This window comes from Dipodomys spectabilis, unplaced genomic scaffold (genome assembly GCF_019054845.1).
Source record: "Dipodomys spectabilis isolate Male_0828 unplaced genomic scaffold, ASM1905484v1 ptg000017l, whole genome shotgun sequence".
NCBI classification, from domain to species: domain Eukaryota; kingdom Metazoa; phylum Chordata; class Mammalia; order Rodentia; family Heteromyidae; genus Dipodomys; species Dipodomys spectabilis.
In genome coordinates, this window is record NW_024870694.1 from 10,238,463 (window position 1) to 10,265,798 (window position 27,336).

Here is a 27,336-nt window from a genome sequence, read left to right on the forward strand (position 1 = left end):
CTTTTAAGTTGGTCTCTAATCCATGAGACCCCCCAACATCAAAAGCCATTTCCAAGGCAAAGAGGATTACAGTTTGAAGCTAGCTAGGGGATGTTGGGGGGGGGGGGGGGGGAGGAAGTCATTGAGACTATTAACAACCAAGAAGCTGGAAGTAGGGCTGTGGTTCAAGTGGCAGAGCATCAGCCTTAACAAAAAAAAACTGGGAAAATGCCCAGACCCTGAGTTCAGGCCCCAGTACCAGTGGGGCCTAATACATGCCTATATACACACATGGATGTGCACACATACACGAAGGGTTTTGATTACTAGAACTAGGGGAGAATGGGCTAAGTGAGCAGGTCTCAGAAGGAAAGACTCTTGCTGGCACCTCTGAAATTTTCCAGCTAGTCTACTTGGAGAAGCGTTGAAGGAATTTAGAGGCTGGAGTCAACTGGCATGGCTGAAGTAACACTGGTAGGAGCAGTATTAATAGGAAGCCAGCTGGCAAAGGAGACTGGGATTTTTTTTGGGGGGGGGGGGGGAGTGTCGGGGGGGGGGGGGGGGGGAGTCCGGTCGTGGGGCCTGAACTCTGGGCCTGGGCGCTGCCCCTCAGCTCTTCAGCTCAAGGCTAGCGCTCTACCACTTGAGTCAGAGTCACTTCCGGCTTTTTTCTTTTTTTGCTAATGTGGTGCTGTGGAATCGAACCCAGGGCCTCAGGCATGCAAGGCAAGCGCTCTACCACTGAGCCACCTTCCCAGCCCCTAGGCTCCAGTTCTTTTTTATTTATTTTTGTTTTTATTTTTTGGGTCCGGTCGTGGGGCCTGAGCTCTGGGCCTGGGCGCTGTCCCTCAGCTCTTCAGCTCAAGGCTAGCACTCTACCATTGAGCCATAGCGCTACTTCCGGCTTTTATCATTTTGCTTATGTGGTGCTAAGGAATCGAACCCAGGGCCTCAGGCATGCAAGGCAAGCACTCTACAACTGAGCCATCTTCCCAGCCCTAGGCTCCAGTTCTTAAACTGTAGTAAAATAAGTCAATTTTTAACTTTAATATTTCTTTAATTTTTCAGATTCTTGTATGTGTAGCTTTAGAACTCACTGAGAAATTAAATATTCTAACATATCTTCCACAAAAATGAAAGAAAACAGCAGTACAGTCCCTTGACAAAAAAAATTCATTAGTTTCTAACTAAAGGCAAACATGGTAGGAATGACAGAAAGGCTAATTAAAGAAATGAAAAGTTATTTTAAACCAACTTCAGTCAGGATGACTTCTTCACAGACAAATTAGTAGTTAAATAATCTTAAATTTGTCACACCATGGGCTATTTTGTATGTTTCAGGATTTAGACAACTTTCAATTCAAGAGTTCCAATAATGTCTATCCTAAAACATTAATTGAATTGTACATTAAATTGCATATTGAATATTAATTACATATTGATTTGATAAGACTGATTTCAGTTTAGTCTGTTCCAGACAAATTTGGTTTCTGACTATATTTCATTACAATTATTATATAGAGGGCAATTTTTTTGAGAAAGGGCAAATTGAATTTTGAATTAGAATTTTATCCATCATTACCCAATCAATATTCACACAGATGCCATAAAGTATGCAAAGAATGACAGAATCTTAACAACAAAATTTGGAAGGAAAAAAAACTGATGGTACATGAAAATACCAATAACTTAAAGCTAGAATTCATGCTAGAAGAGCTTATTGTTTATTGATATTAAATGGGTTACTAACACACCAGCAAAAATGCTATTAAGACTATTGTTGTTTCTACTGATGAAACTAAGGCTCAATAGTCTCTCAGTTAAACGTTACTAAATAAAATCAGTGCTTTGTGATTTAACTTTCAAGGACAAGATTGATAAACCTCATATATCATTTCCTATTTTTGCCCATAAATACATGCTTATTCCAGCTTCCACAACATAATGTGATAGAATTGTCTTACTGTCTTTTTTTTATTTTCTGGAATAGCAGATTCATAGAAACACAAATTCCCAAAAATTCAGATAAGTAGCTTTTTTATATTAGATACTATGGTGTCAAAAAGCTGTAAAACCAAAAATATTTTCTGTCATTTAGCAAAGAATGTTCTGCCAAAAGGAACCTGCTCTTCATTCTAGACCTACTCCCTAATTCCCTGGTTTGGTTCCAACTGCTAAGCCACCCCATCTAGCTCCTTCCCAATTCAAACTGTCCCTTCCATAAATAATTTGGTTTCTTTTCTGTAAATGAATTCCAATTTTCCAGAAAACTGATTTAATATTGATCCCATAAACCATTTTAACTCAAAGGAAACAATATAATGCTTAAAATTTACATTGAGATGGAAAATTAATGTTGTACGTTTCAAGTATTTCCTAGGCTTTTAAACTCTATGTAGATTTCTTAACCACTTGGTCTAGTATAATTTGCTTTGATCACGGTTCATGATAAAAGGTGAGAGGCTGCTATAAAACATGAAATCTTGAGAACAGCTTTTCAAGAGTTCTTGGACTTTGACTAAGGCATTTTATGTCCATAAAGATGGCAAATTCAGTACTCAACAGTTACTAACAATGGAAAAGATAGAGGCACCTGTTAACTACTGAGTTTTACAGAAACACATTTATACATTCTTCCCTTGTAATGACAATCCTTAATGATAACAACTATGACTACAGAGCAGAAATAACAACTATGACTACGGAGCAGAAATTTACAACAAACTTGTGAGGATTCTTTAATAGAAAAGACAGCTTCATAACCCAGCTGTTAGGTTACAAAATACTCCCTTTTACTCTTGCATTACTGCTTGTATCTCTGAAACATTTGAAAAATACTTTTCTGTGAATTACTAGGCTGAAGGGAATGAGTACTTTTATTTACATTACAATTATCTCTGGCAGAATTTGGCATCTTTTTTCCATTGGCTGAATATTTCAACTGGCTTTTAGAAGAAGGCTGCTGATTTTCGTCTCTTGAGCTTTTCCCCCGTTTTGAACACTCTGAATCAGTTTGTTTCTTGAAGTTCTTATCTTTGGAATATCTCCTCTGTCCATCAAGCAGTTTTTCTGGAGGTGAGGATGTAGCACGTAACTGATACCCATCTGGAGATCCTTTTTGCCGGTTTGGCATCATTTGTTCTTTATCCACTTCCTTCTGAAGTTGCAATGCTAATAACCTGTCCTGCTCTTCTTGTTTATGTCTCTCAAAAAGTATATGCTCCATATCTATCAGTTTTTGTGTAAAATTTTTTTCTGTTTCCTCTTGATCTGAGGAAGATTTGGGGAACATTTTTCTTCTTTTTGAAGTAAAGCATAAATCCCCAACTGCTTCAAATGAGGACTCGTTTTTCCTTTTGGAAATATCATTACTGGTCAACAGGTAGGACTCTTTATTTTCTGCGGAATCTGTGCTGTCTCCAGTCTTCTGCATCCTACCTGACATACTGCACCCATTCTCTGTGATGCCACAAGGTGTAAATGTAGCTTCTTTAGAATAGGTTTTACGTCCTTCAAGACTTCTGACACGAAGTTCTTTGTCACGATTACTTGATCTCGTTATGACTCTTCCTTCAAAGCACTGCTCTGCATCACAGGTACGTAACTGTAGCAAAGGTGACTCTATTGAGGACACTGCACCTTGCTCCTGAGTTTCTAGGCATATCTGTGGAGAAAGTGTTGGCATATCTTCTTTGGCTCTAGTGTCTGGCCATGTAGGACTTTTGACATCACTACTGTCAACTTCCTGTAGAAAACAAAAACACCAAGTATACAAGGTGAGAACATTAAATTATAATTCCAAATACATAGACACTATAGCCAAACAGTCACTGAACATAACTTTTACCAATACAGTATACTCTGTCTCTCTCCTTAACAATGTTAGGGATAACAGCTGGGCGCTGGTAGCTCATACCTGTTATCCTAGCTACTAAGGAGGGTGAGATCTGAGGATCACAGTTCAAAGCCAGCCTGGGTAGGAAAGTCCATGAGACTCTTTATTACCAATAACATCCCCTCTTCCCCCACACCAGAAAACCAGAAGTGGCGCTGTGGCTCAAATGGTAGAGAGCTAGCCTTGAGCTGAAGAGCTAAGGGACAGGGTCCAGGCCCAGAGTTCAAGCTCTATGACCGACAAAAACAAAACAAAAGAACAATATTAGGGATAAATCCAAGACCTTGTGCATGGTAGGCAAGTATCCTATTTCTGAGCTACGTTCCTGGCTCCCTTTCTCTCTTCCTTTATTTTTTGGTAGCATTGAGGATTGAAATCTGGTGCCTTTTTTTTTTTTGAGTCTGGTCATGGGCCTGAACTCTGGGCCTGGGCGCTGTCCCTCAGCTCTTCAGCTCAAGGCTAGCGCTCCACCACTTGAGCCACAGTGCTACTTCCGGCTTTTTTTTTCCTTTTTGCTTATGTGGTGCTGAGGAATCGAACCCAGGGCCTCAGGCATGCAAGGCAAGCGCTCTACCACTGAGCCACCTTCCCAGCCCCAAAATCTGGTTCCTTGAACATCCTAATTTTATTTACTTATTTAGTCAGTCTTGGGGCTTGAACTCAGGGCCTGGGCACTGTTCCTGAGCTTCTTTTTGCTCAAGGCTAGCATTCTACCAATTAAGCCACAACACCACTTCCAGCTTTTTCTGTATATGTGGTGCTGAGGAATCAAACCCAGGGCTTCATGTATGCTAGGCAAGCACACTACTGCTAAGCCACATTCCCAGCTATGGGCCTGGGTACTGTCCCTGAGTTCTTCAGCTCAACGCTCTACCTCTTCAACCACAGCCCACTTCAGGTTTTCTGTGGTTAATTGAAGATAAGAGTCTCATGGACTTTCCTGTCCAGGCTGGCTTTGAACCATGATCCTCAGATCTCAGCCTCCTGAGTAGCTAGGATTACAGGCTTTAGCCACCAGCACCTGGCCCAGCTATTTTTTTAAAATATAATTTTATTATTTTTTGGTTAATGTGAGGAATTGAACCCAGGGCTTCATGAATGCTAGGCAAGTAAATACTCAGCCATTAAGCCACATTTCCAGCTCCCTAATTCTTTCTTTTTTTTTCTTTTGGGTCCAGTCGTGGGCCTGAACTCTAGGCCTGGGTGTTGTCCCTCAGCTCTTCAGCTCAAGGCTAGTGCTCTACCACTTGAGCCACAGCACCATTTCTGGCTTTTTTTCTGCTTATGTGGTGCTGAGGAATCAAACCCAGGGCCTCATGCATGCAAGGCAAGTGCTCTACCACTGAGCCACCTTCCCAGCCCCACTAATTCTTTCTTTCTTTCTTTTTTTTTGGGTCCGGTTGTGGGGCCTGAATTCTGGGCCTGGGCGCTGTCCCTCAGCTCTTCAGCTCAAGGCTAGCGTTCTACCACTTGAGCCACAGCGCTGCTTCCGGCTTTTTTCTTATGTGGTGCTGAGGAATCAAACCCAGGGCCTCATGCATGCAAGGCAAGTGCTCTACCACTGAGGTACCTTCCCAGCCCCCACTAATTCTTTCTTAATAGAACTTTTTGTCCTGTGTGTTAATTTAGATTTAGGCATTCTTTTTATTTTTTCTTTCTTTCTCACAATACTGGGTTTGAACACAGGGTACCCAGCACTTGTTTGCTTAGCAGGCTGGTTAATTGGAGATGGAGTCTTAGACTTTGCTGCCTCTGGATCTCATCCTCCTGAATGGCTAGGATTTCAGGTGGGAATCACTGACATCTGATTCTGCAGCATTTCTTACTCTTGGTAGCTCTTTTATAAACCAATGTGATTTAGATTAGCCAATTTTTTTTTTTTTTTGGGGGGTCCAGTCATGGGGCCTGAACTCTGGGCCTGGGTGCTGTCCCTCAGCTCTTCAGCTCAAGGCTAGCACTCTACCACTTGAGCCACAGCACCACTTCTGGCTTTTTTCTTGTTTATGTGGTGCTGAGGAATCGAACTCAGGGCCTCATGCATGCAAGGCAAGCGCTCTACCACTGAGCCACCTTCCCAGCCCTAGACTGGCCAAACTTTTGAATGCTCATTTAGTTTGCTGTGTATATGACATGGGGTAAGAAAAATATCCCAGCCTACAATGCTTCTTCCTTCAACTCTCAGTATGAGCTTGAATCTTTCACTATTTTATTCACTTACTTTAGGAACTGTAAGAAAATATCCTAAATACTTTCCTTAACTGGAAAACAGGTGTAATACAGATAACCTTCTTTGCAAATGGATAGTTGAGATAAAGGTGAAAGATGATACATTTTTTTTTTGGGGGGGGGAGGGGGGTCCAGTCGTGGGGCCTGAACTCTGGGCCTGAGTGCTGTCTCTCAGCTCTTCAGCTCAAGGCTAGCACTCTACCACTTGAGCCACAGCGCCACTTCCAGCTTTTTTCTTTTTGCTTATGTGGTGCTGAGGAATCGAACCCAGGGCCTCATGCATGCAAGGCAAGCTCTCTACCACTGAGCCACCTTCCCAGCCCAGATAATACATTTATTATTGGCAAGTAGTAAATGTCTATTAAATGTTAGTGTAAAACACTTAGCGGAAATGAAAAAGTTAGGAATATAAGGAATGAGTTAACAAAATTTCTAGGTAGGAAACTGACCTTGGCATGAATTCCCTTTTCCCAGTTCTATTCTCCTGACAACATAATAATGTAAAATATCACTCATATGGTGAAAAAGATTCCTGACCAGTGAACTGCATTCATGGCAGAAATATGAATGCTCTATAAATATTTACTAGAAAGCCAAAGCTTAGTATGACTTGTACTTCTTCTGAGTAAGTATGATTCTTGTTAGGACTCCTAGACATAAGTTATTAGTAGATATAGCTGACTTCTTTTTTCTTTGAAACAGGATCTTATACCTGAGATTGGCCTCAAACTTGGATCCTCCTGCCTTGCCCCTGAGTGCTGACATTATCACACCTGACAGAACTGATTTTTATGAAGTATGGGACTTGAATGGTAGCACACTTGTTTGATTTTGTTTCTAGGCTATTAATTAGGCTCTTAGCTATGAGGACTCCTGATGAACAAAGACATTCTTTTTTTTTTTTTGGGTCCAGTCATGAGGCCTGAACTCTTGGCCTGGGCGCTGTCCCTCAGCTCTTCAGCTCAAGGCTAGTGCTCTACCACTTGAGCCACAGCGCCACTTCCGGCTTTTTTCTTTTTGCTTATGTGGTACTGAGGAATCGAACCCAGGGCCTCATGCATGCAAGACAAGCGCTCTACCACTGAGCCACTTTCCCAGCCCAACAAAGACATCCTTGATGCTACCCTACTAACATGTTTTATTTCCCATCTTCGAAAATTCTGAGTGAAGCTGGTATTTCAGTTCTGGTTTGAGTTTGATTTGAGCCACAGCATCACTTCTGGCCTTTTTCAGAGTAGTTTATTGGCGATAAGAATGAGGCTGGGAAGGTGGCTCAGTGGCAGATGCTTGCCTCACATGCATGAGGCCCTGGGTTTGATTTCTTAGCACCACATAAGCAGAAAAAGCCAGAAGTGTCACTATGGCTAAAGTGGTAGAGCACTAGCCTTGAGCTGAAGAGCTGAGGGATAGTACCCAGGACCAGAGTTCAAGCCCCATGAATAGTGCCCAGGCCCATTGTTCAAGCCCCATGACTGACAAAAACAAAACAAAAAAAAGTCTCAGACTTTCCTGCCCAGGCTGGCTTTGAACCATGATCCTTAGATCTCAGCCTCCTAAGTAGCTAAGAACCCACTAGCTAGAAATAAGGCTCATTTCTTTTCATACTGAACAGCATGAACAGCTATTGGAGACTGCATTGACTGCAAAGACTAAAATGTCTCTTCCTGGTCCTTCAGAGAAAAGATTTATTGAGGCTTAATCTACATGAAATAAAGATGACTAAGAAAAGGTGCCTTTAAAAGTCAGCGAACTACAGGTATCAGTAATATCAACCATTAAAAAACTTGCCTAACTAAAGACAGTGTCAGCATTAACATACCTTAGATACGGAGTTTTTCCTATCTTCTTGGACAATCTCAGGCTGTGATGCTGAATGAAATTGAGACTTAGGTGACAAATACCTTAAAAAAAGAAGTTGATCAAAATCTGAATGTATGCAACTGATATAAAGGTAGATGAAGTATTTCTGCCAGAGATTGTGTGGCTGACTAGGTGATTTATCAGAGTGTATGTCAACTCTATGTCACAGGCATTTGAGGCTAACACCAGGACAAAACTTAAAAACCTCTGAAAATTGTAGGTCAGTTGAGTATGGTTCATTGGTAGAGTGGTGACTGCCCAATAAGTGTAAATAAGGCCCTGAGATGAAACTCTTTTATCACCAAAAGGGAAAAAAGAGATTTCAATATATTACTATAACATGATAACTGATGTTTGGGTAAATATCTTTAATGCAAAAAGAGAAATAAATTTAAGTGTTGACCAGGATGTGGAAAAATTGGATTTCTGGCAGGAATATAAAATAATCTATATGCCAAGTTTTAAAATTCTTTCAATGGCCGGGCGCTGGTGGCTCACGCCTGTAATCCTAGCTACTCAGGAGGCTGAGATCTGAGGATCGCGGTTCAAAGCCAGCCCGAGCAGGAGAGACCGTGAGACTCCTAGCTCCAATAAACCACCAGAAAACCGGAAGTGGCGCTGTAGCTCAAGTGGTAGAGCGTTCGCCTTGAGCTGAAGAGCTGAGGGACAGCGCCCAGGCCCAGAGTTCAAGCCCCACAACTGACAAAAAAAAAAAAAATTCTTTCAATGAACATATCTATGTGGGACCAGCTTCCTTTTCACTAAATTTAAACAGGGAAAAAGAAATCCAACTGGTTAATTTTGTGAAAAGGGGAATAATATGGAAATCCTGAGCAAGCAAGATAAAAAGTATAAGCTTGCCAAATTAAGAAGCTAGGTAAAAAGCATGCCAGCTTTCCCTTCTCTCCACATGACACTCAAGAATTAAATATGTAATTTACTTCTCTTCACTTTGCTACCAGGGCTCTGCAATTGCTAAGCAAACATTACCACTGAGTTACAACCTTAGCCCCTTCGTTTTTCACTTTGAATCAATCTCAGACTATCTTCAGGGTTTCACGTAGAGCACATGGACAAACTCTGATGATCAATGGTCTATATGAACAAAAAACAAAGGCACATAATAGGTGGTCACTAAATAATTCAGTCATGTTCACTTACTTCTGAATATCTCCAGCATTTTTTTGTTTGTTTTTATTTTTCTTTTGTGACTTGGCTGTAACTGGATCAGATTTTCTGGCATTCAGGGGAGAAGCCTCATCAAAATTGTTCTTCAATATGAAAAGCATAAAAGGTATTAATAAAGAGAACTGAACAAACTAACAAACTGAACTAACAAAAATGAATTGGACTAAATTCAGGTTTTCAGGAATCATATATATATATATAAGTTTTACATATTCTTTGAAGAAGTCTGAACATACAGATTTCTCATTATTTGCTAAATAACAGATAGATCTCAGCCTTCTGAGTGAACAACTATTGCCCAAGCTGTTTGGAGTTTTGTATCCATACAAGTTCCTGTAACTAATCATTTGCAGACACCAAGGGATGCCTATGTAAATAAAACTAAGACCATTCAGGTTTGACCTAATGAAATTACATACTGCTGTGCAGTATGAAGTCATGAAGACAGTAATCCCATTACCTAAGTTTCATGTAATTAGAACTAGCTTAATTTATAGGGAAAAATTTAAGAAGCTGTGGGTATACCTATACTAAAAGTTAGTTTTACACAGAAATAAGTTTGTGGGCTGGGAGTGTGGCTTCGTAGTAGAGTGTGTGGCTTTGCCTAGCATGCATGTAGCCCTGGGTTCAATTCCATGGTACCACATAAACAGAAAAAGCTAGAAATGGTGTTGTGGCTCAAGTGGTAAAGCTCTAGCCTTGAGAACAAAGAGGCTCAGGGACAGAGTCAAGATCCTGAGTTCAGGGGCTGGGAAGATGGCTCAGTGGTAGACCGCTTGCCTTGCATGCCTGAGGCCCTGGGTTCGATTCCTCAGCACCACATAAGCGAAAAGAAAAAAGCTGGAAGTGGCGCTGTGGCTCAAGTGGTAGAGCGCTAGCCTTGAGCTGAAGAGCTGAGGGACAGCGCCCAGGCCCAGAGTTCAGGCCCCACGACCAGACCCAAATAAATAAATAAATAAATAAAGATCCTGAGTTCAAGTCCCAGGACTGGGGGAAAAAAAAAACCTGACTGTTTACCATCACAAAACTTTTTTATATTAAACTAAAAATTACTATAAAATTTCAGTAAATCTACTACTCTTTTTTTTGTTTTGTTTTGTTTTTTCTTTTTTTTTTTTGGGGGGTTCAGTTGTGGGGCCTGAACTCTGGGCCTGGGCACTGTCCCTCAGCTCTTCAGCTCAAGGCTACGTTCTACCACGTGAGTCACAGTGCCACTTCCGGGTTTTTTCTTTTTGCTTATGTGGTGCTGGGGAATCGAACCCAGGGCCTCAGGCATGCAAGGCAAGCGCTCTACCACTGAGCCACCTTCCCAGCCCCTAAATCTACTACTCTTATTTTTATTTATTTATTTATTTTTTTTTTTTAAAATATGGAACGCTTCACGAATTTGCGTGTCATCCTTGCGCAGGGGCCATGCTAATCTTCTCTGTATCGTTCCAATTTTAGTATATGTGCTGCCGAAGCGAGCACATCTACTACTCTTATAATCCATGTAAAAAATAGGAGCAGATATTTGAAAAACAAGGTACAAGTGACTTTTGAATTCACTTCAACCTATAGTCCTCCCTATTTACAGTGATCCATGTCTTCAATTTCTTTATTTTGTATGTTTCTCAATACAATCTACTCAAAGTGAGAAAAGGACATTGAGTCTACAAAGCTTGAGTATATAATTATAAATGGTAATATTCTCTCTTTTTTTTTTTTGCCAGTTGTAGGGCCTGAACTCTGGGCCTGGGCACTGTCCCTCAGCTCTTCAGCTCAAGGCTAGTGCTCTACCACTTGAGCCACAGCGCCACTTCCGGATTTTTCTGCTTATGTGGTGCTGAGGAATCGAACCCAGGGCCTCATGCATTCAAGGCAAGCACTCTAACACTGAGCCACTTTCCCAGCCCCAAATGGTAATATTCTCAAAAAAGAAAAATATCAATTCTAGTTATACTTTATTTTTTTATTTTTGCCAGTCCTGGGGCTTGAACTCAAGGCCTAGGCACTGTCCCTGAGCTTCTTACTCAAGGTTAGCACTCTACCACTTGAGCTGCAGTGTCACTTCTGGTTTTTTCTGTTTCTGTGGTACTGAGGAATCAAACCCAGAGCTTCATGAATGCTAGGAAAGCCTCTACCACTAAGTCACATTCCCAGACCAGTATACTTCATTTTAGTAAGTATAGTCTATATACTGTTTGAAAGTAGACAAATTATTTTGAGATGTACTCTAATGTGAATATCTCAGGTATCCTCAGATGATTGTAGAGATTATAGTTGCTAAGGCTCATCTTCAGAGATTCCAATTCTAATGATTTAGAATGAGAATTTGCATTTTACTGGAGTTCTACATAGCCAGGATCTGGTGGCTCACATGGATTTCTAGCTACTCAGAGGGCTAAGACTTGGAGGATTGTTGTTTGAACTAGCTGGCTCAAGAGGGAGGGTTACAGCCTTGAGCAAGCAAGCAGGGCCAAGGTGAAGCCCTGAGTTCAAGTTCTAGTACCAAAGAAAAAAAATCTAAGTGATTCCACAAGGTCTCATAAGCTAGTGGGTATCATTATCCTTTGATTTTAAGGTATGTGTTTTTTCAGTCTGGCACTGGTGGCTTACGCCTATAGTATCAGCTACTCAGGAGGCTGACATCTGAGGATTGCAGTTCAAAGCTAACTCCAGGCAGGAAAGTCTGTGAGACTCTTATCTCCAATTAACCAGAAAACTGGAAAAGTGGAGCTATGGCTCAAAGTGGTAAGGTGCTAGTCTTGAGCAAAAGAACTCAGGGACAGTGCCCAGGTCCTGAGTTTAAGCCTTACAACACGGGCTGGGAAGGTGGCTCAGTGGCAGAGCGCTTGCCTTGCATGCGTGAGGCCCTGGGTTCGATTCCTGAGCACCACATAAGCAAAAAGAAAAAAGCCGGAAGTGGTGCTGTGGCTCAAGTGGTAGAGTGCTAGCCTTGAGCTGAAGAGCTGAGGGACAGCACCCAGGCACAAAGTTCAGGCCCCACGACCGGACCCAAAAAACAAAACAAAACAAAAAGCCTTACAATAGATTTTACATTTTTTTTTAAAGTTTGGTTTTTGTTCTGAGATATGGTTCAAGTGGTAGAGCATATGCCTACCAAATGTTAGGCTCTTAGTGAAGTAAAAACCATACCACTCACACACAGTAAAAATATAGTCATGAGCTGGGAAGGTGGCTCAGTGGTAGAGTGCTTGCCTTGCATGCCTGAGGCCTTGGGTTCGATTCCCCAGCACCATATAAGCAAAAAGAAAAAAAAAAGGCCGGAAGTGGCGCTATGGCTCAAGTGGTAGAGTGCTAGCCTTGAACTGAAGAGCTGAGGGACAGCGCCCAGGCCCAGAGTTCAGGCTCCACGACCGGACCCAAAAAACAAAACAAAACAAAAAATATAGTCATATGGTTTCTACTTATGGGGATAACTTCTTCAGTTTTTTGAAAATCAAAGCAATAGAAATGTTACTATTTCAGTTCGCTCCTAAAACTTACAATATTAATGCTTAGCTTTCTTGCCAGTTCTTCATCACTTTTAAGTTGCTCTTCCATCTCATTTCGTCTTTTTTCTGCCTGTCTTTTTTCTTCCTCTTCTTCCTCTGCCAGCAGTCTCTGTATGTACTCTTCACTGGCTTTATTTTCTTCTTCCTCAGTGGCTCGTCGTTCTGCCTCCACCTTAAGCATAATTAATAAAGGTCATTCTTTTTCTTTCTTTCTTTTTTTTTTTTTGTCAGTTGTGGGACTTGAACTCTGGGCTTGGGTGCTGTCCCTGAGCTTTTCAGTTCAAGTTCAAGCTCTACCACTTGAACCATAGCGCCACTTCTGGCTTTTTCTGTGTATGTGATGCTGAGGAATTGAAGAGAGGGTTTCATGCATGCTAGGTGAGCACTCTACCACTGAGCCACCTTCCCACCCTAAACTTTTCTTGGCACTCTACCAGTTGAGCCACTTCCAGACTTTTGCTAGTTAACCAGAGAGAAGAGTTCTTATGGACTTCTCTGCCTGGGCTGGTTTCAAATAAAAATTCTTAGATCTAGGGCTGGGAAGGTGGCTCAGTGGTAGGAAGCTTGCCTTGCATTGCATGAGACCCTGGGTTCAATTCCTCAGCACCACAGAAGCAAAAAGAAAAAAGCCGGAAGTGGCAATGTGGCTCAAGTGGTAGAGCGCTAGCTTTGAACTGAAGAGCTGAGGGACAGCACCCGGGCCCAGAGTTCAGGCCCCACCACTGGAGACTCCTCCCCCCCGAAAAAAATTCTCAGATCTAGTTTTATGAGTAGGTAGTATTACAAGCATAAGCCATCAGTGTCTGGCTCTCTAAACTTTTTAAAATACTGGAATAATAAGGACTAGAATTGTGTTTTTAAAGACAAGCATTCAAGTATGACAATATACTATCTGTTTTCACCATTCAAAATGCTATTTAGTAGTTGAAACTTAAACTATTTAACGTCATTTAATAAAGTGACCAAAATGTAAAAAAATAAAATAAAATACTGCAATATTTCATAATAGTAGTAAAAAGAACCAATTGGGAATAACTGACCTCAAATCTAAAGAGACACATTCCTCCAGAATAGTTCAAGCAGGTTCACTTCAGAAGTCTGTCCTAGAAATCTTGAGACTGAGAAGACCCATACCTTTTTTTTTTTTTTAAAATCAATCATCAGTTTCTACTACACTGCCACACAAATGTAGTTTTTCTTGGAAACATTGGACTCAATGCTTGGAATGCCACCAACTGAGTAAGGTAGGCTTACCTTCCTGAACCAAACCCTAGCAAAGAGGATAGAATGATCAACACTGGCTTCACTAATCAGGACCTACCTTTGAAATCAGTCAGCAGGCAGTGCCCAACAGGCAACCACTATGGCAAGTAAGTACATGATAAGTAGAGGAAAAAAACAGAAGTAAAAAAACAAGTAGCCGGGCGCCAGTAGCTCACTCCTGTAATCCTGGCTACGCAGGAGACTGAGTCTGATGATCATGATTCAAAGCCAACCCGGGCAGAAAAGTCCATGAGACTCTTATCTCCAATTAACCATCATGGCCAACCAAAAAAAATCAAGTAACTTTTTTTGTATGTGCTAGTTCTGGGGCTTGAATCGAGGACCTGGGAGCTGTCCCTGAACTTCTGTGCTCAAGACTAGAAACTCTACCACTTGAGCCACACTTCCATTTCTGTTTTTTTTTTTTGATAATTAAAAGGAGATAAGAGTCTCACAGGCCTTCCTGCCTAGGCTTGCTTTGAACCATGATCCTCAGATTTCAGCATCTTAAGTAGCTAGGATTACAGCAATGAGCCACTGGTGCTTAGCTGAGATAGCAACTCAGGTTCTAAGAGCTAAAGTAATGCTTACAGTCACTAAACTAACTGCCTAAAAGAAATAATACAGCCAGGTGCGGTGGCTCATGACTATAATTCTACTTACTCAGGAGGCTGAGATCTGAGAATAGTGGTTCGAAGCTAGCCTGGGCATGAAAAGTCTTGAGACACTTACCTCCAATTAATCAGCATAATGCTAGAAGTGGAACTGTGGCTCAAATGGAAGTCTTGAGAGAAAAAGCTAGAGATAGTGCCCAGATCCTAGCAACTGGAGTATGCACATGCATACACACTTAAAGCTTTTGCTGCCCTCCCAGTAAGGATAGAAACCAATACTTTGTGTATACTACACAAGTACTCTACATGTGCTTCTTTTGGTAGTGGTGGTACTGGGGAACAGGTACTTGTACTTTGTTAGGCAGGCCCTCTATCACTTGAACCATACCCTATTATCTAAAAAGTTTGTTTTTTGTTTTTGTTTTTGTCAGTCCTTGGGCTTGAACTCTAGGCTTGGGTACTATCCTTGAGCTTTTTGCTCAAGGTTCGCACTTCTATCACTTGAGCTACAGCACTACTTCTGGTTGCTTTTTGGCCTGGCAGCTGTTCACAAGCCTTTTTGTGCTCAAGGTAGCATTCTACCATTTAAGCCACAGAGTCACTTCCAGTTTTTTTGGTGGTTAACTGGAGATAAGAGTCTCATGGACTTTCCTGTCCAGGCTGGCTTTGAACCATGATCCTCAGATTTCAGTCTCCCGAGTAGTCAGGATTACAGGAGTGAGCCACCGGAACCTGGCCTAAAAAGTATTTTTCAATGCAGTTATTATTAGCCTGTAATCCCAGTACTAGGGAGGCTGTGAGTTTGAGGCCAGCCTGTGAGTTTGATGGTAAGTTAAAGGCCAGATTAGACTATTAGTGAGATCATTCCTCAAAACATCAAAATCAAGCCAGGCGCTGGTGGCTCACGGCTGTAATCCTAGCTACTTAGGAGGCTGAGATCTGAGGATCGCGGTTCAAAGCCAGCCCGAGCAGGAGAGACCGTGAGACTCCTAGCTCCAATAAACCACCAGAAAACCGGAAGTGGCGCTGTAGCTCAAGTGGTAGAGCACTCGCCTTGAGCTGAAGAGCTGAGGGACAGCGCCCAGGCCCAGAGTTCAAGTCCCACGACCGACCAAAAAAAAAACAAAAAAACAGAAAAACATCAAAATCAAAAGAAGAAAGAAAATGTGGCTACTACAAAAATTTCACTTAGGGCTGGGAAGGTGGCTCAGTGGTAGAGCGCTTGCCTTGAATGCATGAGGCCCTGGGTTCGATTCCTCAGCACCACATAAGCAAAAAAGAAAAAAAGCTGGAAGTGGCACTGTGGCTCAAGTGGTAGAGCGCTAGCCTTGAGCTGAAGAGCTGAAGGACAGCGCCCAGGCCCAGAGTTCAGGCCCCAGGACCTGACCCCCCCCCAAAAAAAGAAAAATTTCACTTATACAGTGGCTTTCCAGTATTTCTACTGGACAGTACTAATATCCTGCAGCAGGATACAAGGGTGTTCTGGATTTATGCTAGTGAGACACTGCAGTAAGCACTATACTTTTCCTGCTTAAGTATTTCCTAATTAGCCCTGTGTGTATTCCTCATCTTAACCAGTAATCTCCTATCCCTTTCCATCCTGCAGCTCAAAGTTCAGAACAATGAAAGAAATCTCCATACTTAAATGCTTAGGGATTCCTACTAAATAAGGACACTAATTTTGTATAAGTACATTAAAACTAGTTTATGACTATTTTGAATAAATCTTTTAAAATAGATCCCTTATAAAATACATTGAAATCACTTATTTTTGAATATATAGTAGTAACACAAGACTATGAAACTATATGTAAAATCTCAGACTGAAAACAGAAAAAAAAAGAACTATTCAGCGCCTACCTTGCTTATTTCCTCTTCATATTCTTTCCTCAGTTCCCCAGGTTTACTTAATAGACGAATTGGCTGATAGCTGTCAACTGTTCCACATGAAAAAAAAAAAATAGTATTATGGGCAACACAGAATTTTATAGCTAATCTTTCCTTTCCACTAAAATTAACAAATATTAAGGCAAAATATAATTATTAATAGTTATAGTAATACTATCTTCTTGTAGAATTTCCATTTTCCAATGCTAGAAGTGATTTCGCTCCAGGTGGCATAATATGCTTAATCCTTTCTTTAGACATTATTACTGGAGTTCATTTTAATTCCATAAAACAAAATACTTCAAAGTAACAACCAGAAAAAACAAACAGGTGACTACTTCCATTAGGAAACTCAAGCCCATTGCTAGACTTTTTTTTTCTGTCTGAGACAGGGTCTCAAACTTGTTATTTGATGCTTACTTTTGCTCACTGGCTGGCCCTGCACCAACTGAACCACACTCCCAATCTGACTTTTTTTCTTTTTCTCTTTTTTTTGGGGTCAGTTGTGGGGCCTGAACTCTGGGCCTAGGTGCTGTCCCTCAGCTCTTCAGCTCAAGGCTAGAGCTCTACCATTTGGGCCACAGCATTACTTCTGGCTTTTCCTGCTTATGTAGTGCTGGGGAATAAACCCAGGGCCTCATGCATATGAGACAAGCACTCTACCACTGAGCCACCTTCCCAGCCCGACTTTTTTCTTTCTCAAGAAACTTGAGCCAGATACCAGTGGCTCACATCTGTAATCCTAGCTACTCAGGAGTTTGAAGCCAGCCCAGGCAAGAAAAGTCTGCAAGACTCCTATATCCAATTAAACACCAAAAAGGCTGGAAATGGAGTTGTGGCTCAAGTGGTACAGCACTAGCCTAGAGCACAAAAGCTTAGGGATAGCACTCAAGCCCTTTGAGTTCAAGCCCTAAGACTGGTATGCCCACAACCAAAAAAAGAAGGAAGGAAGGAAGGGAGGGAGGATGGAAAGAAAGAAGAAAACCAATAATTCCAGATTTGTGAATTCTTTCCCTTTAAATGTTGGCACTCAATAGTCATAAAACAAAACAAAAACATATCTACAGCCGGGCGCCGGTGGCTGAGATCTGAAGATCGCAGTTCAAAGCCAGCCTGGGCAGGAAAGTCCCTGAAACTCTCATCTCCAATAAACCACCAGAAAACGGGAAGTGGCGCTATAGCTCAAGTGGTAGAGCACTAGCCTTGAGCTGAAGAGCTGAGGGACAGCGCTCAGGCCCAGAGTTCAAGCCCCACGACCGACAAACACAAAAACAAAAACACACATATCTACAGATTTCATAAGGCCTATAGGCCAGCATTTTGCAAATTCTGCTCTAGAGGAATTAAAAACTGTGGGACTATTCCATAACAAGTTTGGACAGCATGGACTCTGGATATGATCCTCACCACAGCAAAACAACAACAACAAAAAACAAAACAAAAAAACAAACAAACAGGGGGCTGGGAATGTGGCTTAGTGGTAGAGTACTTGCTTAGCATGCATGAAGCCCTGGGTTCAATTCCTCAGTACCATATCAACAGAAAAAGCCAGAAGTGGCTCCGTGGCTCAAGTGGTAGAGTGCTAGACTTGGGCAAAAGAAGCTCAAGGACAGTGCCCAGGCCCTGAGTTTAAGTCCCAGGACTGACAAAAAAAAAAAAAAAAAAACAAACACCCCCCCCCTCAAAAAAAAAAAACAACCAAAACCCAGCAATAATATAAAAAAAAAAAAAAACAGTAAAAATAACTAACTTTTAGCTCACAGGCTAAGATCTGAGGATCTTGGTTTGAAGCCTGCCTAGGCAGGAAAGTTTGTGAGACTCATCTCCAATTAATAACCCAAAGGCAGAAGTGGGGCTGTAGCTCAAGTGATAAGAGTGCTAGCCTTGAACACTGAACACTTGAGCACTGTTATGGACAATGCACAGAACCTGAACTCAAGCTCCAGGAACAGCACACACATACAAATAATAACTCTTGTTTTGTTGGTACTAGGTTTTATACCCAGGGTCTCAGACTTACTAGATTGGTGGTGAATTACACTTGCAGTTCTGTTTTTCACTGGTTATTTTTTTTTAATTTTTGTCTATTTTTAAATTTTTTGTTTTATTTGGTACTGAGGAATCAAACCCAGGGCTTCATTCATGCTAGACAAGTACTCTACCACAATAACCAAAAGGTGGAATCAACTCAAGTATCATCAATAAACTAACTGTGCTGTAGATATAAAATAGAATATTATTCACCCATAGAAAGGAATGGTTATGGGCTGGGAATGTGGATTACTGGTAGAGTGCTTGCCTAGCATGCATGAAGAGAAAAAGCCTCAAGTGGCGCTGTGGCTCAAGTGGTAGAGTGCAAGCCTTGAGCAAAAACTCAGGGACAGGGCCGAGGCCCTGAGTGCAAGCCCCAAAACTGGCCAAAAAAAAGGAATGGTTTGGGTCCGGTCATGGGGCCTGAACTCTGGGCCTGGGCACTGTCCCTCAGCTCTTTAGCTCAAGGCTAGTGCTCTACCACTTGAGTCACAGCGCCACTTCCGGGTTTTTTCTTTTTTGCTTATGTGGTGCTGAGGAATCGAACCCAGGGCCTCAGGCATGCAAGGCAAGCGCTCTACCACTGAGCCAACTTCCCAGCCCTGGTTATGTTTTTAATACTAAGTATCCTCCCCCTCCCCCCAAAGGTTCATGTATTGTATTGAATTGAAAGCTTGATTCTAGCTGGTGGCACTATTGAGACTCATTAGAGCACTAACTTCATCAAAGAGTTAATCCATTGATGAATTCATATAAAAAGGTTCTGTGGGCTGGGAAGGTAGCTTAGTGGTAGAGTGCTTGCCTTGCATGCATGAGGCCCTGGGCTCGATTCCTCAGCACCATATAAGCAGAAAAAGCTGGAAGTGGCGCTGTGGCTTAAGGGGTAGAGCTCTAGCCTTGAGCTGAAGAGCAGTCCCCAGCCCAGAGTTCAGGCCCCACGACCAGCAAAAAAAAAAGAAAAAAGTTCTGTTACGAGGATAGGTCTGGTTGAAAGGAGTAGGTCACTGGAGGGTATGTCATTAAGGGTCATATCTTATCCCTGGCCCCTTCCTGTCTCTTTTGCTTCTCAACTGCCATAATCTGAACAGCCTGCTTCCACTGTGTTCTTTCACTATGATGTTTCTGCCTTGCCATAAGCATAAAAGCAATGGAATCAGTGAACCTTGTTTATCTGAAGTATTTTGCCACAGTTTAAAAAAATGTCTAGGGGCTGGTAAGGTGGCTCAGTGGTAGAGTGCTTGCCTTGCATGCATGAGACTCTGGGTTCGATTCCTCAGCACCACATAAACAGAAACAGCCGGAAGTGGCACTGTGGCACTATAAAGTGTTATCCTTGAGCTGAAGAACTCAGGGACAGCACTCAGGTCCAGAGCTCAAGACCCATGACCGATTCCCCACCCCCCCAAAAAAAAATCTAAAAAGAGTGACACATGTTAGAACTTGCAAGAATCTTGAAGACATTATGCTATGTGAAATAGTCAGACACCAAAGAACAAGTCCTGTGATTCCAACTCATATGAGGTATCTAGTCAAATTCATAGAGGCAGAAAATAGAATGGTACCCAAAGGTCAGGGAGAGGATTAATGAGGAGGTTTTATTTAATGGGTATAGTTTCAATTGCAGAAGAAGAAAAACTGAGATGGATGATAGTTGCAAAAAGGTTAACATATATAATGACACAGAAATGAACATTTAAGGACGGTCATTATGGTAAAACTTTAGGTCTTTTAGCCGGGCACTGGTGGCTCACGCCTGTAATCCTAGCTACTCAGGAGGCTGAGATCTGAGGATCGAGGTTCAAAGCCAGCCCAGGCTGGAGAGACCGTGAGACTCCTATCTCCAATAAACCACCAGAAAACCGGAAGTGGCGCTGTAGCTCAAGTGGTAGAGCGCTTGCCTTGAGCTGAAGAGCTGAGGGACAGCGCCCAGGCCCAGAGTTCAAGCCCCACGACCGACAAAAAAAAAAAAAATTTAGGTCTTTTTAAAATGGGTATTGTTTCGGGCTGGGAAGGTGGCTCAGTGGTAGAGCGCTTGCCTTGCATGCATGAGGCCCTGGGTTTGATTCCTCAGCACCACATAAGCCGGAAAAAAAAAAAAAAAAAAAGCCAGAAGTGGCACTGTGGCTCAAGTGGTAGAGCATTAGCCTTGAGCTGAAGAGCTGAGGGACAGCGCCCAGGTCCAGAATTCAGGCCCTCGACCGGAACCCCCCCCCCCCCCCCCCCCCCCGCAAAAAAAGAATACACAATAAAATGGGTATTGTTTCAACTGGAGATGGATGATACCTATAAAAAGATTAACATAGTTAATGACACTGAAATGAACATTTAAAAATGGTCATAATGGTAAATTTTATGTTATACATATTTACCATAATAAACTTGAGCCAGATATGATGGTGCACACCTGTAATCCTAGCTACTATGGGGGGAGGAGGAGGTTGAAGAGAAGTAGGTTTTAGTCCAGCCTGGTGTTAAAAGTTGGTGAACCCGGGGCTAGGAAGGTGGCTCAGTGGTAGAGCACTTGCCTTGCATGCCTGAGGCCCTGGGTTCGATTCCTCAGCACCACATAAGCAAAAAGAAAAAAGCCGGAAGTGGCGCTGTGGCTCAAGTTGTAGAGCGCTGGCCTTGAGCTGAGGGACAGCGCCCAGGCCCAGAGTTCAGGCCACACGACCGGACTCCCCCCCCAAAAAAAGTGGGTGAACCCCAAGCTGGGCGTACAATCTCAACTACTCAAGAGGATGATGTAGGCCAGAAAAGTCTACAAAACTCTACCTTTAATTAACCACAAAAAGGCTGGACTGGGGCTGGGAAGGTGGCTCAGTGGTAGAGCGCTTGCCTTGCATGCTTGAGGCCCTGGGTTGGATTCCTCAGCACCACATAAGCAAAAAGAAAAAAGCCGGAAGTGGGGCTGTGGCTCAAGTGGTAGAGCGCTAGCCTTGAGCTGAAGAGCTGAGGGACAGTGCCCAGGCCCAGAGTTCAGGCCCACGACTGGACCCAAAACAAAACAAAAAAGGCTGGACTGGAGGTATGTATGGCTCAAGTGGTAAAGAATCAGCTGTAAGCAAAAAACCCAAGTAATTGGGGGAGAATGATGAAAGGGAGGGCACTGATCAAGATGCATTGTATCCATAAACTGCTTTGATGAATAGTTATACACCTTTGTATAACAACTTAAAAGCAGGGCGCTGGCCGGGCGCTGGTGGCTCACGCCTGTAATCCTAGCTACTCAGGAGGCTGAGATCTGAGGATCGCGGTTCAAAGCCAGCCCAGGCAGGAGAGACCATGAGACTCCTATCTCCAATAAACCACCAGAAAACCGGAAGTGGCGCTGTAGCTCAAGTGGTAGAGCACTCGCCTTGAGCTGAAGAGCTGAGGGACAGCACCCAGGCCCAGAGTTCAAGCCCCATGACCGACCAAAAAAAAAAAAACAACTTAAAAAAAAAAACAGACAGGAAGTGGCGCTGTAGCTCAAGTGGTAGAGCGCTCGCCTTGAGTTGAAGAGCTGAGGGACAACGCCCAGGCCCAGAGTTCAAGCCCCACGACCGACAAAAAAAAAAAAACCAGACATTCAGGCAGGCAGATGGAAGAAAAAAGCATTATGCCTTTTTTTCTACTCTGAAGTAAAAATCTTAGTTTAACAAATAATGAATGTCCAAGCTAGGTGCCAGTGGCTCATGTAATCCTAGTTACCCAGGATCATCTGAAGATCACTATTCAAAGCCAGTCCATGAGACTCTTATCTCTAATTAACCACCATAAAAGCCAGAAGTGGAGCTGTGGCTCAAATGGAAAAAAAGTCTCAGGGATAGCACGTAGGACCTTGAGTTCAAGCCTCAGGACTAGAAAACACACACAAAAAAAGTGCAGCTAAGTGTGGTGTGGTAAACACCTGTAATCCCTGGGATACTAGAGAGGTGAGGCAGAAGGATCCCAAGTTCCTGACCAGCATGGGCTATATAATGAGATCTTATCTCAAAAGTAAATTAAAAAAAATTAATATTGTACATATTGTAGATATATGAAAGTGGAGAACTACATAACTTGAGGGTACAAGTGTAGTTGGGAAAGATGGAAGAGGTGAACTTGACCAAGATGCACCATACTTATAATAAACTGACTTGTTAAATTGTACAACTAAAGATTATTTTAAAGAATTGTACATATTTGAGTACAATGTAGAAATACTTGCTTTTCCAAAAAGGATGTAAAACTTTATACTATCATTATAGCCAAAGAAAACAATTCATCTGCCTATGTGTTACTGTGTTATCCTAACAAACTCTTGTGAATGGCTGTAGATAGTTGGCATTTTGCCAGTCCTAGGCCTTGAACTCTGGGTCTGGATGCTGTCTCTAAACTCCTTTTGCTCAAGGCTAGCACTCTAGTACTTGAGCTACAGCACCACTTCCAGCTTTTTCTGTGATTCATTGGAGGTAAAAGACTTTTCTGGGGCTGGGAAGGTGGCTCAGTGGTAGAGTGCTTGCCTTGCATGCATGAGGCCCTGGGTTCGATTCCTCAGCACCACATAAGCAAAAAGAAAAAAGCCGGAAGTGGCGCTGTGGCTCAAGTGGTAGAGTGCCAGCCTTGAGCTGAAGAGCTGAGGGACAGCGCCCAGGCCCAGAGTTCAGGCCCCATGACCGGACCCAAAGAAAAAAAAAAAAAAGAAAAAAAAAAAAAAAAAGACTTTTCTGCCTGGGTTGACTTCAAATAGCGATCCTCAGATCTCAGCCTCCTGAGTAGCTAGGATTACAGGTCTGAGCCACCAGGGCCCCACCACAATGTTCCCTTTCTGTACCGAGAAGAACCTGGTTTATACTTTTGAAAGCTTTGATATGGTGCAAAAACCATGAAACAAGACTACATCTTAACAGATGCAAAGTAGTTTAGTAGGTCTGTGTCATTTCACATAATGCAAATTTTAATAGGAAACTGAAAGAGCCTTCAGATTTTTCAGAAAAAAACTGATTTTTCTCCAATCAGTTCATTTGTATTTTTGAATTCTTTCTACGTTCCTAGAACTAGTTCAATATCAATACTATAAATGATGAATTGTGCTGGGCCCTGGTGGCTCATGCCTGTAAACAATCCTAGCCACTGAGGAGTTTGAGACCTGAGGATCAAAGTCCAAAGTTGATGGGACTTATTATCTCCAGTTAACCCAAAAAAAGCTAAAGTGGAGCTGTGGCTCAAGGGTAGAGCGCTAGCCTTACAACCTCATTTCTTGAAAACATCTGTGGGTGATAGCAAAGATGGCCCTGAGAGGAAGTTGAGTGGGCAGAGCTGGATTTGTTTAGGTTCAGTATGTAAACATCTCATGGAAGCTTAGGTGCATAATAAGGTGTGGCCTTTCAGTGATTGGTTGGTTCCATTTCCTCTCCTCCCACGCAGTCTTTTGCTTTAAAAAGGGGATGCTCCCTGTTAATAAACGAGTTCCTGCTTGGTTTGACTCCTGGCTGCGTCTGATTGTCTCCAGGGCTACTGGGCTAAGGGAGGCAGCCGCACTTCACTTCACACTTACCTCTCCTAGGACCCCGTCCGTCCAAAGACGGACGAAGACCCAACAAACATCTAGTCTTCCTTTTAGGAAGAATAAATGCTTACAATCAAGTGAATTGCATTCTATCATCTACTTCTGCTACCAATCTGCTATTAGTATCTGCCAGCAACATGCAAGTATCCTCTACCATTTTAGTTTTGTGTATGTGCATGTGTGAATTCAGGGCCTCTCACTCTAGCTTGGCTTTTTCACTCAAGACTGATGATGCTTCCTCTACCATTTTAGAAAGCCTTTCTGTGGGCAGGAGATATGGTTTGAGTGGTAGGGTGCCTATCTGGAAAATCTTTCTCCAGATTTTGCATTTGTTATTTTAAAGTAGGGATACTTCTTGGACTTCTGGGAAAAAAAAAAAGGTATCTTTGGATAAATTGCTGTATCACCTAAAGCTGCATTCCTAGATCTTGCAATGTTCTAAAGAGCTCTAGTGTTTTCTGTAGTGGTTTACCTGGAAAACCCAGAAAGATAATTTTCATTTCATCCACCAAATTCATTTGTTTGTAACACTTCCTAATCTTTTTTTTTTAACCACCATTTGAAGAGCTTTCTCATGTTTTTTTGGTTTTTTTTTTGGTCGGTTGTGGGGTCTGAACTCTGGGCCTGGGTGCTGTACCTCAGCTCTTCAGCTCAAGGCTAGCATTCTACCACTTGAGACACAGCAGCGCCACTTCCGGCTTTTTCTGCTTATGTGGTGCTGAGGAATCAAACCCAGGGCCTCATGCATGCAAGGCAAGCACCCTACCACTGAGCCACCTTCCCAGCCCTCAAGTTGTTTTAATATATCATTTTCAAACAAAGATCTTTCTTCCCAAATAGATAACCCTCTTGCAAGGTACTTCTCACATTTTGTTTTACTTGAAAGTGAGGACTGCCCGTGTTAACTGCACCTTTTGTATAAAGAACATCAGCATCCTCAGATTTTGTTATCTAAACAGGAGCCTAAAACCAACAACCTCTGCTACCAAAGAAAAAAATACACTGAAAATAACTACTTAGTTATATACTTAGTAACTGTGAAACTATCTTCCTCTCTTACTATAGGAATAAACACAAAATAATTGAAAATAACTATTCAAACAAATACAAACTGTAACACATTTTATCCATTTTTTGAAAAAACTAAAAATATGCATGAACTTCAAAAACATTGTGCCAAGTGAGACAAGCCAGAAACAAACCATATTTCATGATTCCTCTTAATAAAATACCTAAACTAGTGAAACTTACAGAGAGTAGAAGAGTGGTAACCATAAGCTGGGATGAAGGGGAGTCACTGTTGAAGGGTTATTTGGATTGCAAAGAAGTTTGTGGAAACTGGTGATGGTCACATTCAGAATGTAACTGATGACACTGAACTATTTACATAAAAATGGTCAAAATGGCAGTTACATAGTTACATCACAATTTAAAAATAATGATGTAGCCCAAACCACTAAATTGCACTTTAAGTGGATGACTTATATGATAATATATCTCAATAAAGCTTAAAAAAAAGTAACTACCGTTTAAAATGGGGTTGCAATGGCAAATTTTCTTCAATACTTTTTGCCATAATAAAGTAAAAAGCAAGTAGGTACACCACAGAACAGACAAGTCTCCCAAAGCTGCGACACAATGCCTAGTGGCTTACAGCTCGTTCTGGTGGAGGCAAGTTGGCAGCCAAGTTTTCATTTTCAGGCCCTTGGGGCACCAGGTGCTAACTAAAAATGACTGAACTAGCTGGAACTCACAAGAAGAGGCTATTTTAGGCCCGTTGTATGCTTAAGAGAGAACGAAATGAACATTCAAGTCGGAGAAAGTAATTGGAAGTAAAAAATACACAGAAACTGGAAGGTTTTTTTTTTCTATTGTTGTGCAGTACGACCATTTCTCACCTGCTAATATTTGCTTTTCTTTTTTTTTTGGGGGGGGTGGGGGTCCAGCTGTGGGGCCTGAACTCTGGGCCTGGGCGCTGTCCCTCAGCTCTTCAGCTCAAGGCTAGCGCTCTACCACTTGAGCCACAGCACCACTTCCGGCTTTTTTCTTTTTGCTTATGTGGTGCTGAGGAATCGAACTCAGGGCCTCAAGCATGTAAGGCAAGCGCTCTACCACTGAGCCACCTTCCCTGCCCTAATATTTGCTTTTCATTCGACGACTCTACAAACGGGCAATTTTCCCTCCCTTTCCGTCATTTTTAACTCAATAAAGAGCAATCGAACTCAGCTGAACAGTTCTCATATGAGCCAAAATTTAATGACTCTTAATCCACATTTTGGGGGCCCATAAATCTAAATCCTCCAAGTGTAAAAAAAAGACAAGAGAGAAAAAAAGCCGATGATTCACTTTTTACAAAAAAAAAAGAAAAAAGATCGGTGATTTTAGCTAATAAACACGACCGGTTTTACATACCGATTTCCTCTGATTCTTGCCCAGAGATCCTACGTTTGCACTCCTCCGGATAGTGTTTTTGAATCGTCTCCCAGAGTTCCACATTGATGAGAGAATTTCTTCGGGCATGGTACCGCGTCCACGAAGAGACCCGGCGGCGACAGAAGGGACAGCATAAACTGGCCTTTTCCACAGTCGACTGGAAGCATGAATGACACAGCGTGTGGTTACAAGGGAGGGTCACGGGCTCGATGAGGATTTCCACACAGATCTGGCACTGGCATTCCAACAGGGAAGGGACAGCGTCTTTGGATCCAGCCATTTTTACCAAGCTAAGGAGGCCTCGTCAACATCACCACCTGAAAAACAGACAGTCGTGTTTCCGACCAGCTACCGAAAAGCCGGTGAACTGCCTGGAGTTTCTACACTATGGCCTCAGCGTGGGAGAGGTGAGGCCCGAGGGGCGTTAGCCGCGTTTGGAGGCCGCGCGGCGCAGGGGGCGTGAGGTAAACACAATCGCCCTGCCAGGTGAGTCTGAGCTTTCCGACGAGACAATCAGTACGCGTTTCTGTCAGGCAGCGTGTCTGCCCCTGGGCGGGAGCCCCACAGCAGCACGGGACGGACGGGGGACTCTCGTGAGCCCACACCACGACAAGTCCGCGGCGAGCTCCGCTCCTCCTCACACGGGCGGCTCCGGCGAGAAGCCCTTAGGCCGCCGCTTCGAGAACGCCGCCACTTCGGACCGGACCGCAGGCTACAGCTACAGCAGGCCTTTCCGTTCTACCGTTGCCGGGGGGGAGGGGCTGAGCCCCATGTCCCAGCTTTGGGGCGCTCCGAGTTTCCCAGGGCTCCCGGTCGCGACTCGCCCCTTCCCTCTCGCGGGTCTCTCTAGCCGACTGCGCTGCAGCCCGGGCTGTGAGACTAGCGCTTGTGACGTCACAACTGCCCGCCAAAACTGCACTTCCTACCCAAAGA

The 27,336-nt window shown here is 42.8% G+C and overlaps 1 protein-coding gene and 1 non-coding gene across 3 annotated transcripts; both read right to left on the bottom strand.

Annotated features, from left to right (window-relative positions):
• Window positions 1–1,452: 1,452 nt before the first annotated feature.
• Window positions 1,453–27,279, bottom strand: Rnf168 (ring finger protein 168). 2 transcript variants are annotated; one of them, XM_042669127.1, is made up of 6 exons: window positions 26,383–27,278; window positions 16,383–16,459; window positions 12,638–12,817; window positions 9,122–9,231; window positions 7,920–8,001; window positions 1,453–3,724 (listed from the first exon to the last, which is right to left on the bottom strand). In XM_042669127.1, the coding sequence occupies exons 1-6, from the start codon at window positions 26,681–26,683 to the stop codon at window positions 2,783–2,785; spliced, it is 1,692 nt and encodes a 563-aa protein (XP_042525061.1). In that variant the 5' UTR covers window positions 26,684–27,278; the 3' UTR covers window positions 1,453–2,782. The 2 variants fall into 2 exon arrangements, with proteins under 2 accessions (XP_042525061.1, XP_042525062.1); XM_042669128.1 differs by lacking the exons at window positions 7,920–8,001; window positions 9,122–9,231 and having other exon boundaries at window positions 26,383–27,279.
• On the bottom strand, window positions 10,512–10,618 carry LOC122100007. The gene has a single exon (XR_006146066.1). It is a non-coding gene; the product is annotated as a U6 spliceosomal RNA (small nuclear RNA).
• Window positions 27,280–27,336: the final 57 nt, after the last annotated feature.

Coding starts and splice junctions, on each gene's coding strand:
- Rnf168 (XM_042669127.1), bottom strand. CDS start 26,683: ATGGCTGGATCCAAAGACGCTGTCCCTTCCCTGTTGGAATGCCAGTGC. Junction 16,460..26,382: donor GCAAGAATCAGAGGAAATCG/GTATGTAAAACC, acceptor CATGTGGAACAG/TTGACAGCTATCAGCCAATT. Junction 3,725..7,919: donor GGAAAAACTCCGTATCTAAG/GTATGTTAATGC, acceptor TGTTTTCTACAG/GAAGTTGACAGTAGTGATGT.